This window comes from Lampris incognitus, chromosome 3 (genome assembly GCF_029633865.1).
Source record: "Lampris incognitus isolate fLamInc1 chromosome 3, fLamInc1.hap2, whole genome shotgun sequence".
NCBI classification, from domain to species: domain Eukaryota; kingdom Metazoa; phylum Chordata; class Actinopteri; order Lampriformes; family Lampridae; genus Lampris; species Lampris incognitus.
Window position 1 is genome coordinate 97123485 of NC_079213.1, and position 14905 is coordinate 97138389.

The following is a 14905-nucleotide window of genomic DNA, read 5'->3' on the forward strand; positions in this document are numbered from 1 at the left end:
TAACAAAAATTGTTCGAAACGTGCCGACAAACGCCAAGGAAGCGATTAAATCTATCCAAAATATAAAATCGATAACTACAACGGCATCTTGAAAAATGTTGTAAAACACACAAAAAAAAGCACCTGCGACGATCTGAATTATTAACCGTTAACCTTCCCGAGTTTGAACGTAAACTCCAAAGACGGTGATGGAATTTCACCCATTATATATACTTACACGTTTCCTCTTCAAATAACACAAAGCTAAGTACGTTGACATACAAGTTTTTATTTTTTATACATTATAACCATATCCAACATATTTTATATTATAGTAAAACGACTCTTCTCCCTTGTCATTTACATAAATCAAAAAATTTGTATATTAAGACTGCAAAATAGTAGTCCTGTTCTTATATATATATAGCTTTGTACACATAGAGGTGACAGCGCATCCATTTTGTTCAAAATGAAGGCAGTCTTGGGAATAAGAACAATCAGCCATAAGCAGTATGAATACAAGAGCTCTTAGCAAAGACAGCAGGCTAGCAAGTAAAACAACACCACCACCACCACCATCATTGTCGTCGTCATCATCATCATCATCATCACCATCACCACCTGGATCAAAATGGTCATTAAAAACCCTCTAAACTGCTTAAAACGTTGCTGCAGCCAGTCGAGGTTGGTTTGCACCTTTATCACGATATAGTTGTTTGAATCACAGCAGAAATACTGACAAGGCTTCAAATAGCATTTAAACCCAAGTCTCCCTGTAAAAAAACAAGGCTTGGGCTGGTTGTGTACCAAGAGAGCTTGGAGCGCACATTGCATACTCGCACGTCATAGTACGGTGCAAACATAACCAAATACAATCCGCGGGAATTATTCAAGTACAGACCAACAACAAAGCTGAAAAAAAGTAGTCAAAATGATTGACATTTCATATTGACATAGTAGAGATTCAGGCATTTGATTAAAAAAAATCCTTGTTATCTTGAAAAAGAAAATACACATACAGTATTAGAAAGGTAAATCAACCATGCTGTATTGTCCGATGCATACATTTTGACCATCGTTTCCTCACGTTTCATGAAGTCATACTGGCTGTATGTTTCAAGTCCTAACAGAATATGACATCTTCTATGTGGGAGAAGAATTTGAATTTATGTTGCAGAAACAACATCAATAGGCAAGTTATTACCATCCATCCATCCATTATCCAAGCTGCTTATCCTAATCAGGGTCGCAGGGATGCTGGAGCCTATTGCAGCAGTGATTGGGTAGCAGGCGGGGAGACACCGTGGACAGGCCGCCAGTGAAAAAGTCAAAATGTAAAACAATCAAAGAACACAGATACACAAAAAACAATCAGTCATTACATCCAAATCTTTAGTAGTCATGAGTACCTTCTTTGGTTTGTGACTCATCAGTCACAAAAGGAAGTGACCTTTATAATGTCGTCTCATTTCCAAAAACTAAAAGAGACAACCTTTTGCCTATTTGTCCAACACTCCTCACTAACAAACTAAAAATGTTGTATTGCGGGATATTGCAATGTCCCTGCTTAGGATTATATTTCCATGGATAAACCTGACAAAGGAGACTTCTGATCAAAATAAGCGCATTTACTGCTTTCAATTTGAATTTGCAAGTAGAATATTTTTGGACTACTCACTTTCATTAACAGACCTAAAAATCTCTGCTGTGGGAAACTATCAAAATACAGTCCCACCAGCTGCCAACCACTGCCATAGAAAAGATGAATACAGAATATTCAACAATACAAAAAGTGGTGTTGTGGTATTAATGCAAATTCATTTGACACACTGGCAGCCCTTCAGTGCCTTCTGCTTTCTCTGTAGTGCTGTGGCAAAGTGGGCTGTGGCTACTTGGACACTGGTGTGGTGAAGCTGTGGTCTTACAGTAAAGTGACTCAATAGGCCCTGCTGCTGGTGAAGAAATAAATGAGAGGAAGTCAAATGAGTTTTACCAAAGAGTAAAGCAAAAGGGTGCCAGTTGTGAGATGGCCAGTGTATGTTATGTATCCATGTATGCAAGCTCCACAGATCTGTGTGAAGGGGAGTGGGGCCTGTTCCAGGTCTGCTCAGTCAGTGTTGCGGGTTGGGGTGCTGGGCTGGTTAAGGCCCATGGTTTTACACAGCCAGCCAGCGAAATCCACCTTGTCCACCTCTGATCGTTTGATGAATGTGTGACTCTGAATTAAATACAAAGAGAAATAGAAAATGAGGCATTATTGCAAGTAAACAGAATACAAATAATCTAATAATGAAAATACCAACAAATGAAATGTAACTGGAAATCAAAACAATGTCCATGTGCTTAAAATACAACACGATAGCAGCAGCAGAGTTCAGGTGCCCACCATGAGCATCTTCAGATCTGCTCTCTCAGCTGGGTTCTTGATCAGACTGAAAAGAAAAAAAATAAACAGACATCAAAAATGGTCACTCGATGGGGACATCAACAGAAGGAATACCTTCAGAAAATACGTTGGTTCCTTCACGAAGATAAGAAGCGTAAGCAACATTATTTTGCTTCGTTTTCTTTTTTTCAGGAACTAGCAACCTCTGAAGATCTCACCACAAACAAGTTTCAGTAACCTCAATACAAGACATGACTTTATGAAAGCAGGTTGCCCCATTTCAGTCAAGATCAAATGTTATTTTTCATGTAACTATTGTGACAACACTGCTTTTACCAGAGAATGGGTACTGTGAAATTGCAGCACAGGGTGACATTGCAGAGTTGTGCTTTGCTCTCAGTAATTCCTTTCCTCGATGGAACGGACAACAGCAGCATGTTTTACAAAGTATATATCATTGTGGAAATCAAAAGCTGTTTCATTGTTGCTGCTCACCATTTTGTTACAAATTCCTGGAAGTCAGAGGTGAAGACACCATGTGGCAGCTTGGGAGGCGGCTGGGGGCAAGGAGGCAAGAATCAAATGACAAAACCAAAAACACTACAGAGAGAGGGAAATCTTGTATATACTGTGAGTGAGATAGAAGGACAGACGAAAAGAGTCTATGAGAGAGTCGAGTGTTATCTATTTGCAAGGGGTTTAGCTGGGCAATCAGCAGTTCCTCTGACCTCATTCACAATGTAGTCCAAAAGTTCAAAGATGGCCATGGCAGGTCGACTGTCCATGCCGTGTCCTGTGGGAAGAATCACACTTCAATTAAATATTGTCTGGTTCAAATCAACATATACATCAGGTTGATTTTTTTTTCTCCAAGTACCATGACTTATTCAGGTCAGTTCTTTTTCAGAAACAATTACAACAAAAAAGAAATACAGAATAGTGCTGAACAAGAAAATTTGATTCTATGAGGGAATACTGTCAATACTATAGTTGCTCAAATGTATATAATGCAATCTAGATGTTTTGCTTGCATTTCATTTAAAATAATTGTACATCTGTGTATGCATTACTGTAATTTCCTACCGCTTACTGGCCTCCCCGGTGGTCTGGGCCTCTGTGCGTTTGTGTGAGGTTCCCCCTCAGCCCCGTCCAGGACTGGCCGTCCAAAGATGGCCTCCAGCTCCTTGGCATCAGGCGGGGGGATGGGATAGCGGCCGATAGCCAGCTCCACCAGAGACAGACCCATGCTCCACACGTCCGACTGCACAGAGTAGTGAGTGCCCTGCAGTCTCTCCGGCTGTTGAGGAACATGTAACTACGTCAGAGAGCAGGGAGAGCCTCCGTCTGCCAGGACACCAGGCAGAGGAGAGAGCTGCAAGGGGATGAGGGGGGTGTGGCAAGAAAAACTGGGGTGTGAGGGGGCAAGAGGACAGAATATGGGAGGTTTTGGCAGGAAGTGAAGAGTAGCTTTGTACTGTTCAAGCTCTGACAGGATAAACAAGAATAGGTGCGTGTGTGCGCACGCGCATGTGTGTGCTGGGACTTATTACTGGAGAAAGAGGCTCTGTACTGCCGCTACAGGATGGACTACGGATGGGAAATGCAAGCAGCTCTTGGCAGTGTACCCTCCAGGTGTCTTAGAGGAGGACAGGGGAGAGAAAGTGAGAGAGAGCGAGAGAGAGAAGACTATAGAACACAGTTGGCAGTGCCTACCTCAGAGCCAAAAAGCCCTTTCCTGGGCATGGCCCTGTGTTCTTGGCAGGGGCATGAGGGAGGGCCAGAGGAAGGGAGGGGCCAGTGAAAGAGAGAGATGGGAGAAAAGAGGAGAAGGAAAGCGAGGATCAGTCCAGAGAGGAAGGGGTGGGGGCACTGGGTTGCAGAGCTGACTCACCGACATGTAGGAGCGCGTTCCAACGAAGGAGTTGGCCATGGAATCGATGAGCTGGCCGCTCACGCCAAAATCACACAGCTTGATCTCCCCGCGAGAATTGACCAAGATGTTGGAGGGTTTGACGTCTGTGAGCAAGAGAGAAGGTGGATACACACAAACACACACATACGCGTGTGAGCTCCTGGAGTGATTGGACCCCAGAGGCCAGCAGCACCAGATGCCCCTTCATGTTGTGACTCCTCTGTCCCCTTTCTGTCATCCACACTAAACTCTTAACCACTGACAAATAGCCCTATCACAAATATTGTGGACATCACGAAAAGAGGCTGTCCTTGTTATGCGAGTGCTCACAATAAATAAAAATGGATAAACAAACCACTTATCATAACAAAAAACATTGCCTAGTCTGTTAAGACTGGGAGCTTGGCAAGTCTAAGACATGGCTAAAAGCTACTTGCTATGGAGGAATCAGTTTTGAGACAAAACTCAGACCATGGCAAGCTCCAATTACAGACCACTGGTGGCATGCTTCCCCCCACCCCACCCACCTTTTGTGGTGCTGTGTTTGGCAAGGCCAAGAAGAAAATAGCTACAACTATTACCGAACCCATCACAAACAAGCCTAGTCCTCCACATTCTCAATTATCACCATGGAAAACATCCTGCAAAATAATGGGGTAGGGCTAAGCCCTGCAATCCATCCTCTGTGGTGTATATGACCCCCCCTCCCACCATCCAAGGACAAATGAGGAGAGACTCCAAGGAAGAGGTAGCATGAGGAGAGAGGGAGAGAGACGGAGGGAGGGGTCGACAGGGCGCGGCTGCTGTATAATCACATCTGAGAGGCTGTAATTACCGCCTGGGCTTGTAGACCACTCTGTCCTAAACTAAGACCTACCATAACACTCTACAACCACCGACCCTGTAGCGCTGTGAAAACTCCACTGCAACACACTGGGCAGGTCAGACAGCTCTAATCTCACTCAGACTTAGGTGTTACTTAACTGGTGGGCTATGGAGAGCTGGTGTACCCTATGTTAAGCTCAGGTGCGTTATGCGATTTTGTTCTTAACGTAATATTTTTTTCTTTCATTTGCCAGCCTTTTTTTTTTTTTGCCTCATGCTTTTGTTCTTTCTGATCAAGTTTTCTTAAATAGGATGATGTCATCTTTACTCTTATAACTTCTTTAAGCATTGGCAGCTTCTAAATATTATTTTAAGTATGGGTAGTGCCAAACCACCAAAACATACATTTCACATTCAAATTCAGATTTGAATTGTCAAAATGCTCTCTTGCCAAGGAACCATCTGTATATCAAATGAAAAGATGAGAATTACTCTTAAGTAGCTGGCCTCTATCCCGTAGTCACACACCCTGTAAAACTAATGCAAATGCTGCAAAATGCAACTGCCCATTACCATTTCACTTTGAAGTACTACTTCCAAGAGCTGAACTGATCAAAACTGAAAAACCCAAAACACTATTCTTACTACAAACTCTCATAATTCACACAATGGACCAGGTGTAGTAAGATGGCTGCCTTCTGTAATGAAATCCTCTGGCCCCCATGGGGCAAAGGAACACACTTAGGAACCATGTGATTACAAAGAGCTCTTCAGATGTCATAGCTCAGAAGCACATTTTCTTGAAAACCATAAGTTTTCTCATAAACCATAAGTTTTCTCATCCTACGCTTATTTTATATATTTTTTTAAATTTTTATTTCTCTTTTTTGGGGGGGGGGGGTCCTCCCTTTTTCTCCCCAATTGTATCTGGCCAATTACCCCACTCTTCCAAGTAGTCCCAGTCGCTGCCCCCCCCCCCCCCCCCGCCGAGATCCAGGGAGGGCTGCAGACTACCACATGCCTCCTCTGATACATGTGGAGTCGCCAGCTGCTTCACCTGACAGTAAGGAGTTTCACCAGGGGGACGTAGGTCGTGGGAGAATCACGCTGTTCCCCCTTGAACAGGCACCCCGACCGACCAGAGGTGCCAGTGCAGCAACCACGACACTCACCCACATCCAGCTTCCCACCCGCAGACATGGCCAATTGTGTCTGTAGGGATGCCCAACCAAGCCGGAGGCAACACGGGGATTCGAACCGTCAATCTCCGTGTTGGTAGGCAACGGACTAGACCGCTACGCTACCTGGATGCCCTTATTTTAAATTTTAAGATTGTTCTGAATAGTGTAAAGTGTCTGGTTTAAAATTAGACAATCTGTCCAACTTTAGGATTACATTTAGCTGAGCCTAATTAAAATCTAACAATATTGTTATGATTTACAATTAAACTAAAAATTCAACAGGAAGGTGAGTCACAAATGCAGCTACAAAGAAAAAATTGTGCTATAACTAATGAAAAAAATAAAATGGAACTATGTTTGTCAAAATTTAACAAATTAGTTTGCACTGATGCATTTTTTTTTTACACTTAATGGCACAAAACAATTGAACATTCAGGAATTGTATGTCACTCTTCACACTATGAACAGATAATCTGAAGACTCAAAGTTCCCCATTACACCCTTGATTATCACTGATCCAATAGTGCTCAACCATGTGCCAATGAGGTTTTCATTTCAACCCAATACTTAAGAGAATGACATCATTTAGTTCCCCTCTCTCAGGTTAAAGTGTAAATTAATTAATGTTTGACTGGAATGAAACTCAGACCATTGATAGGATAGACACACTTAGACCACCAATGTAATATCAGCATAATTTCTAACCCCCATCACTATGGCTGTGCTTTGAGAAGGAATGCAATTCATGTGTATTACAATAGGAGACCACTGTTACCTCTGTGCATGATCTGATGTTTCTCCCGCAGGTAGGCCAATCCCCTCAACACCTATAAACAGGAGGGGGAAACATTCAGCACAACTGTCTAAGAAAAAGTGATAGTTTCGACCCTCTTTTCTGATTAGCTGAGTCACAAACGAATACAATCAAGTCAACAGTATTATATCCAATAAGCCCTCAGCTTGGCAGTATCCAGTTAATACAAAGGGAACGCAGGTTAAATAAGATGGAATATCAGCCATTACCAGGAGAGCCTCAACCACATTGCACATTTTTACACATCTCCCAAGAGCTGTTTCTCGGAATTCACATTACATTAAAAAAAATTTTTTTTTTTAAAAAAGCCACTTTATTTTGTCACAATGAATATGTTCTCTGCATTTAACCCATCCTATTGTATAGCAGCAGTGGGCAGGTGCAGTGCCCGGGGACCAACTCCAGTTCTTCTTTCCATTGCCTTGGTTCAGGGGCACAGACAGAAGGAGTATTAACCCTAACATGCATGTCTTTCTGACGGTGGGAGGAAACCGGCGCACCCAGAGGAAACCCACGCAGACACGGAGAACATACAAACGCCACACAACAAAGGACTTGGGATGGCATGGAGTTCGAACCCAGGACCTTCTTGTTGTGAGGCAACAGTGCTAACCACTGGGCCACCGTGCTGCCTTATATCAAAATAAAATGTAAGACCTTACTCCTGAGTTCACTGCAATTTGTTTGAAACTATGGGTGTGATACAGTCATGTGTGGTGAATATACAGCTACATCTTTTTATGATGATAATAAAAGGCATATTCTAGCACTTTACAGTAATTACTTCGTTGTATACATAGCATTTGGGTGTATGTATGTAAGATCTTAAAATCAATGTTTGTTAACCTTCAGTTCAGTTGATAACCCTAACTAGCAAGCCAAGCAGTCTCACATTACAGTATTCTGAACAATGGCGACTGTGGCAGCTGATCAGCTAGAGAGCCAGTGAGCGGAGATCATGTTTAAAAAACCAGCTAGTTGACTGGGACTAAACAACATTAGCACAAATGTGTCTTAGTGCTCTATGGTAATTAAAACATTGTGCTATCTCCACATTGGAAAAAAATATCAAGGAATTCATTGCTGTTTGACAGGGATTTAGAAGAGCAAAGAGGCAATATCTTCCTGTAATCATAACTTCTAACATACAGTCAAAGTCAACGATAGGGCTGTCAATGAATATTCCAAAAATCGAATATATAACCGAATTATATTAAAAAACAAAACAGATTAGACTGTGAAAATTAATATTCTTCTGTGAAAAAAAAAAAAAAGCAGCACTACCGCGGCTGCACTGAATACGCTGCATGGCGGACAGGACTCACACAACTTTCACTTTTGCTCAGCAAAGATGGAAAAATGCGATCAAATTGTTTATTTAAACCAGTATGAATATTACTTACCTAAGCTGTCCTACACATTTATACTGTATTGGTCTTTAAATGAAGTTTTACGGTATATGACATTATTTTATTTGTTTATTTTGTAATGTGTAGGTATTTAGATCTTTTAAAAGACATGTTTACGTTGAAATAAATATACCTATTCAAGTAGTTATGTCTCTCATATTGGTTTGCCCGCTTATGGACATAATGCGCAAAATAGGGGTGGGTTCGAACCTATGTGTCTATTTAGGAGGAATAATCAAACGTTATTTTTGGCCAATCATGACAGCCCTAGTCAACAAGTAGGCATGCGCATGTGTGTCAACAACTGTGTTGTTAAAAGTCACTCTCCTTTAACAACAAATACAAACTACTGATGCAACTTGCACCTGATTATTCAAATTTGATGCAAAATTATGCAAAAAAAACCTGTTCCCATTATTTCTGACTCACACATTAGTGAGAATGGACTAAGTAGAACTTATAAGAGAGACATGACTGCATAACAAGAGAGCACTGAATGTTAGCTTTACAAAACCATGTATTGTATCAAAAATCTGCATTACTGTCTGACTCAATCTATAACTATATTCTTGTGAACAAATTAGTAGAAATCACACTTAAAAGGCATCATGAATAATAAAAATAGATTTAGCTCTAATGTAGGAGAAACAGTGAAGAGTAATAGAGGTTACTTCATTTTTTTTAACTCCGCATCAACAAGGACAAGCTGAGTATCACTTTGGGGGGGGGGGGGAATCATCCTTCAAAAACCTTTTTTTAAAAAAAAACAAATAAATAAAAATTAACTACTCACAGCTATGCTGACTTTGCCCAAGATTTCCTCTGGAATTCTCCTAGCCTCCTTCAATACCTGGTCCAAGGATCCCCCATCCTGTAAGAATATAGTCACAGATGTTTAAAACTGACCAACCACTTTTGAAACCATTAAAAACAGAAGTTAGCTTGTAAAAATGTGTCACGACAAAAATAAATGCCATTACTTAAATGCAGAAAAACTGAATCCAAGCATAACCATTTTCTGTCCCTTCATAGCTTTGACATCCGTTTCTTTCTTACCATGTGCTCCATGCAGATACTGATCTCTCCATCGCTGTAGAAAGCCCCATAGAAGCCCACAATATAGGGTGAGTTACACTCATGCAGCACCTGCAGCTCTCTGATAATCTGGTTCCTGATGGCAGGCTTGATTTCCAGGTGGATCAACTGGTAAAATAGAAAGACGGTGAACCTAAGTTCTAATTAAGACCAATTAAAAAGTGTGGCAACATAATTTTCTGTCTTACGTCAATCTTAAAGGAACAGGAAACACTTGGGTGATGGAGGGAATGATTCTTGCCAGTACTCTCTGGTAGTTTATGCAACAGGCCTGTGTGCAGCACTCAAACTATTGCAGGATGTCTAAACATGACTACAGCGGTTCTAGATCAACTGTCACTTTGCCACACACAGCAAAGAACAGAGGTTCAGTAGACACCAGTTAATGACTACCATTTTGAAATAGTCACTTGAATTCACCATGATAGACTGCCCTAGCATTACGTTGTCTTTGGGTGAACCGTGGAGTGCTTTTTTGAACCGTAGAGAATTATCCAACTGTTCCCTTGACTTGAATTACAATGCAGCTGTATGTCCATTATGATGTATAGGATAGATGAATGTGAAAATTAAATCTACCCAGCAACACATTCCCGGTGAGCAGAAAATAGGACCAGCCTTCAGAAATTCCAAACTACTCCTTTCAGAAATCCTGTCAGCTATGTTGAAATAAACAGAGACGAATGAGAACAATGAAAAATAATGATCTAATCTGTGATATTAACATGTACAAGTGGAGTTGCTCCACTGGATGAAAGCAGGAGTGAATTTGTATGCATATATGCCACGTAGTGCATATATGTTTGAATGCTCACAATCAAATAGGCTTTGCTTTCCAGCAGTGATAGCCTTTGTGAACAAGAAGTTTTACATACATACTCTCCAGACAAATTCACTGCACATCATCACTACAATTGATTTGTGCATTGGTGGGTTATCAAAGATTCTAAGGCAAAGTATTGCCTTCATTTCTGGCTATAGATCAAAGTAGTTTAACCTGCACTGATACAATCTGACTAATCCAAGGCCATAGGCAAACATATCTGCCTAATGGAATGTTTTGATTCAGTATCCTTCAAAACAAGTTTCAGCAAGATATTTTATGTTTCACCTTTCGTGCCATCACCAGACTTGAGGGCTTGTGGCGGACCTTGTTGACCACTCCTCCGTTTCCAGCTCCCAACTCACAAATTGGGTGGAAATCATCATCTTTAAGCTCCCCAACCTGGGCTTTCTGGGTGAGAAAAGCCTCCAGTCGCTTCCTCTGCTGTTCATCCAGATCCAGCTCACCCAGTTTCTTTTGTAAGGCTTCAAGGTTGGCTCTGTGAGGCACAGAGGAAGGAAAGATTGCGTTAGAAAGTGACGAAGAAAGGACATCTTTGCTCTGATCGGACACTGTCAATTTTGTCCTACTCGTGCGGACTGCAGCGGGTATAACCAAGCTGTCACGAGTGATCAAATACAATCCAAACTATTATCGCTGCTGTCAAGTATAGAGAAATTGTACTCACTCGGATGCTGCATCAATGGTAGTCGAGGTGGCCTGTCCCTCCCCGATGGGCGTTATGTTCAGGGGTACGGGTCTTCTTTTAGGTGCCATTTCAGTAACAATTTAACCAATTTTCCTGTACAACTCTACTAAATAACGCAGTGTCCTGCGGTTAGCTGGAAAGCAGTCAAGCCCGAGTCCCTTGTTCGAAACTATTATGTTGATCAAAAAGCAACAGGAGCAGCTAAAGCTGGCTAGTAACTTGGCTAACGTTAGCTAACTTAGTTGACTTCTGCGAACATGCCAGTCCGCGATTTGGACGAATAATATGTCATCGTATATCGGGTGCTTTCACACGTCGGGTGGTTTTCCGGCGCTTCCGGTGACATTTACAGTCAGCACATTGCCATTTGATAGTTTTATTTTCAAGCAGCTAGGTTATCTACCTGCTCCTGCTGACCATTAGCCACCTAGCCGCTACTAGCTGGCAGCACCTCCGGCAAAAACCCTGTCAGCGTCTCCTCAGCCCGGACGTGCAGCTCTTCTGTCGAGACGTTGGAGCCGACCGGAGGCGGCTACAACCGGCGAACTGACTCGGCCGGCCTTCGCAAGAACAGGAGCGTCTCCGCCCAGGCGGCCCCTCCGTCCTCAGGTGGGGTGTGTGTGTGCGGGTGTGTGCGGGGAAGGGGGGGGGGCTTTGGATGAGCAAAGGGCTTCGACTCCGGTACTTCATACAGGAAGCAACGGCTGTAGCATCAAACACGCACAGGGAGAACCTCCCTTCTTTCTTTTTTTCCCTTCTTTATAAATAACGCGAGAGCGGACTCACCGACGACATGATCAACGCAGACGCTGAAGCTGCTCACCTACGTGAGTGCAAGCACTTCCGGTTTGTGTCTCGTAAATTAAAAGCGCCGGCTAAGTACCGCTTAACCGTCATGTTCAAAATGTGCCCCCTTCTAGCAAAGTGGCTCACTGGGTGAGCGTTACACAACCACCTCTCATCACCAATCGTATTCGCGTAATCCCCAATCATACATTTGATCACAGATCGAAGTTCCTGGAGTAGTTCCACATTCTCTTTGCTGACTTTCTTTACCCTTCACATTCTTTATACCCTTTCGTTCCACCTGTCTTTTATTAAGTTTTTCTTGTTCACATGTTTTGGGCAAAGTCCATGCTGCCATACGTCGCAGTTCTCAGCGCAATATAAACTCTGCCTGTGTAGTGGTTATGGGGCTACATAATTCCCCTTATTGAGCTAGTAGGAGCGTTAGTTTACAGCTGCTGTTTCCTCGGTTCGGGTTTACAGTGACACACTTCCGCTGCGCGGGTTTTTTGTGGTTGTAATGGTGGAAGGAATAAATGGTGCACGTTGTGTAGCCGAAAGATAAAGTTGTCACGACTCCTGCTTGAGCTGCTCTACACCTGCACATTAATCACCTTCATCAACACACAACGCATTCATTCCTACACATTGTGTTCTTTACAAGGCGCGCTATCTCAGGACGCCCGCACCCCGGACGTATGCAGAAACGCGTGTCTTTCTCCGTAATTGACGTAGCCAAGTGTGACACTTTATCTATAGCACCCCATTCAGTCTCATTTTCTTCTTGGTGTTTTCCCAAAACTGTGACAGTTTTCTGTGTGACTTTCAGCAGTGAGCAACGTAGGTACCCTAATGATCAGTCCTTCCTTTCTCTTATTTCTTTGGTAGTTTTGACTTGCTTCTGAGCATTGTCTCAACGATCCTCTTTTTTGGGGGGGAGGGGGTCTCAGTCCCAATGTGTTAATCTCTTTGATTTTGCTTTTCACGACATTTTTTCTTCCTTTATGGACTGTCTGATGGACATAGATAATCTCTCTCTCTCTCTCTCTCTCTCTCTCTCTCTCTCTCTCGATGGCCTGATGACTTCGGAGCCTGTGATGCGCCTTGTCTTCCCTTGGTCACCGTCCCACCTTCCTGGAGAGTTGCGCTATACAGTTTGCACTGTTTTTGTTTGAAAAAATGCTTTTATGCTCTTTGTTTTAGCTGCGGCAACTTCGGCATCACTCTCATCACTTCTCTCGTCTTCTTTCTCTCTGTGTGAATGCTGTGTCGAAGTCTGCCCCCGGTCTATTCTCTCTGCAGGGCCCCACTGAGCAGAGTTGGGGGTGTGGTGAGGGAGGGGTCCACTAAATTTGCCTTGCACTCTCTTTATAAGTTTATTATCTAGCACATTTAAATTTGCTAAATTGTATGCTTTTACTGTACGTATTCTATTCTACATTACCTTGCTCTGTGTAACCTATGATGTTACATTATAATTTTGTGTGTGTGTGTGTGTGTGTGTTTGTGTGTGTGTGTGTGTGTGTGTTTTGTGCATTTTGACACCTATTGCAGGTCTGTCCATCCTGGAAAAGGGATCCCTCCTCTGTTGCTCTTCCTGAGGTTTCTCCCATATATTTTTTTTCCTGGTAGGGTTTTTCTCATGGAGTTTTTATTGTATCCCTAAATAAGTCCATTTGTACATGAACTGAGGTTGCACTATAATGATGTCTTCAAAGACTTCATTATAATCATTTGTTTTTAAGTTGCACTTGTTTTCATCTCAAACTTCAGCACTTCTTCCAAAATGACAATAAACCTCCAAAACCTGTGGACTCCTCGTGGCCTCGCCTTTATTTACCACTCAATTAGATGTAAAATACACATCCAAACTAACAAGACCAAGTCCATTTTCAATTTAATGAGTACCAGTTAGTACCAACCAATGATTAAATGCATGCTTATTACCATGGCACTCGTGTAGTCCTAACCGTGGCCTCCTATCCTACAAAAACAATATCCCACTGCGTCTTGATGCATGCTCAATAATCCAGGTAGGAAAATCAAAGAAGGTTGAATCAGTTCATCCGGACACAACGTTTACTGACAGAAACGTATCTCTCAATAAACGTTGTATCCAGATGACCCGACTCAACCCTCCCCGAATATCTCATCCATTCCATCCATTATCCAAACCGTTTATCCTGCTCTCGGGGTCGCTGGGATGCTGGAAAATATCCCAGCAGTCACTGGGCGGCAGGCAGGAGACACCCTGGACAGGCCGCCAGGCGATCACAGGGCCGACCTACTGTCTTGAATGGAAGAAGAGGCAAAGAAGTCCCTAGGTGTGAATGTGTCGGCCCTCTGACAGACTGGCGGCCTGTACAGGGTGTTTTCCCTGCCTGCCGCCCAAAGACTGCTGAGATAGGACAGGGTCAGGTGTGTTTCACACATACAGGACAGAGTAACACATACAGGACAGGGTAAGGTGTGTTTCAAACTACAGGACAGGGTAACACATACAGGTCAGGGTAACACATACAGGACAGGGTAAGGTGTGTTTCGGACTGAATTCTATAGCCTGGATGGTCTCAACAGTTTGTACATTGGAATGATTTATGTATGTCTCTTTGCTGTTGGATGATGACTTATGTGTACTGTAAAGTTTAATGTAGGTTTTTGCTATTTTTGTTTTTCCTCTGTCTTGTTTTTAAATGTATGTTTCAAATGTATTGTTTTTATGTGGACCCCAGTAAGATTAGCGGTGCTTTAGGGCACAGCTAATGGGGATCCTGATAAATAAACAAATAAACAAAACAAATAGGCTCCAGCACCCCGCGACCCTGATTAGGATAAATGGCTTGGAAAATGGATGGATGGATGGATGGACAGATGTAAAATAGGTATGGTTAGTGCAGCCAATCATATTGCCACTGTTTTGCCGTAAACCGTTTATGATCCACATTCACAGAAACTTCATAAAATGTATTTTCTTTTTAATCCTCCA

The 14905-nt window shown here is 42.5% G+C and overlaps 1 protein-coding gene across 1 annotated transcript; it reads right to left on the reverse strand.

Annotated features, from left to right (window-relative positions):
• Nucleotides 1-256: 256 nt before the first annotated feature.
• map2k2a (mitogen-activated protein kinase kinase 2a) lies at nt 257-11907 on the reverse strand. The gene is made up of 11 exons (XM_056275919.1): nt 11113-11907; nt 10713-10923; nt 9563-9709; nt 9300-9377; nt 7059-7110; nt 4257-4381; nt 3449-3662; nt 3094-3158; nt 2861-2922; nt 2366-2411; nt 257-2197 (listed from the first exon to the last, which is right to left on the reverse strand). The coding sequence occupies exons 1-11, from the start codon at nt 11199-11201 to the stop codon at nt 2087-2089; spliced, it is 1200 nt and encodes a 399-aa protein (XP_056131894.1). The 5' UTR covers nt 11202-11907; the 3' UTR covers nt 257-2086.
• Between the last annotated feature and the right edge of the window lie 2998 nt (nt 11908-14905).

What these genes read in the sequence shown, in the direction of transcription:
- map2k2a (XM_056275919.1), bottom strand. Translation starts at nt 11,201, where the DNA reads ATGGCACCTAAAAGAAGACCCGTACCCCTGAACATAACGCCCATCGGG. An exon ending in ACCATTGATGCAGCATCCGA is followed by an intron (nt 10,924 to 11,112) that starts GTGAGTACAATT and finishes TGTGCCTCACAG; the next exon opens with AGCCAACCTTGAAGCCTTAC. An exon ending in CAGGAATTTGTAACAAAATG is followed by an intron (nt 2,412 to 2,860) that starts GTGAGCAGCAAC and finishes TTTTCTTTTCAG; the next exon opens with TCTGATCAAGAACCCAGCTG.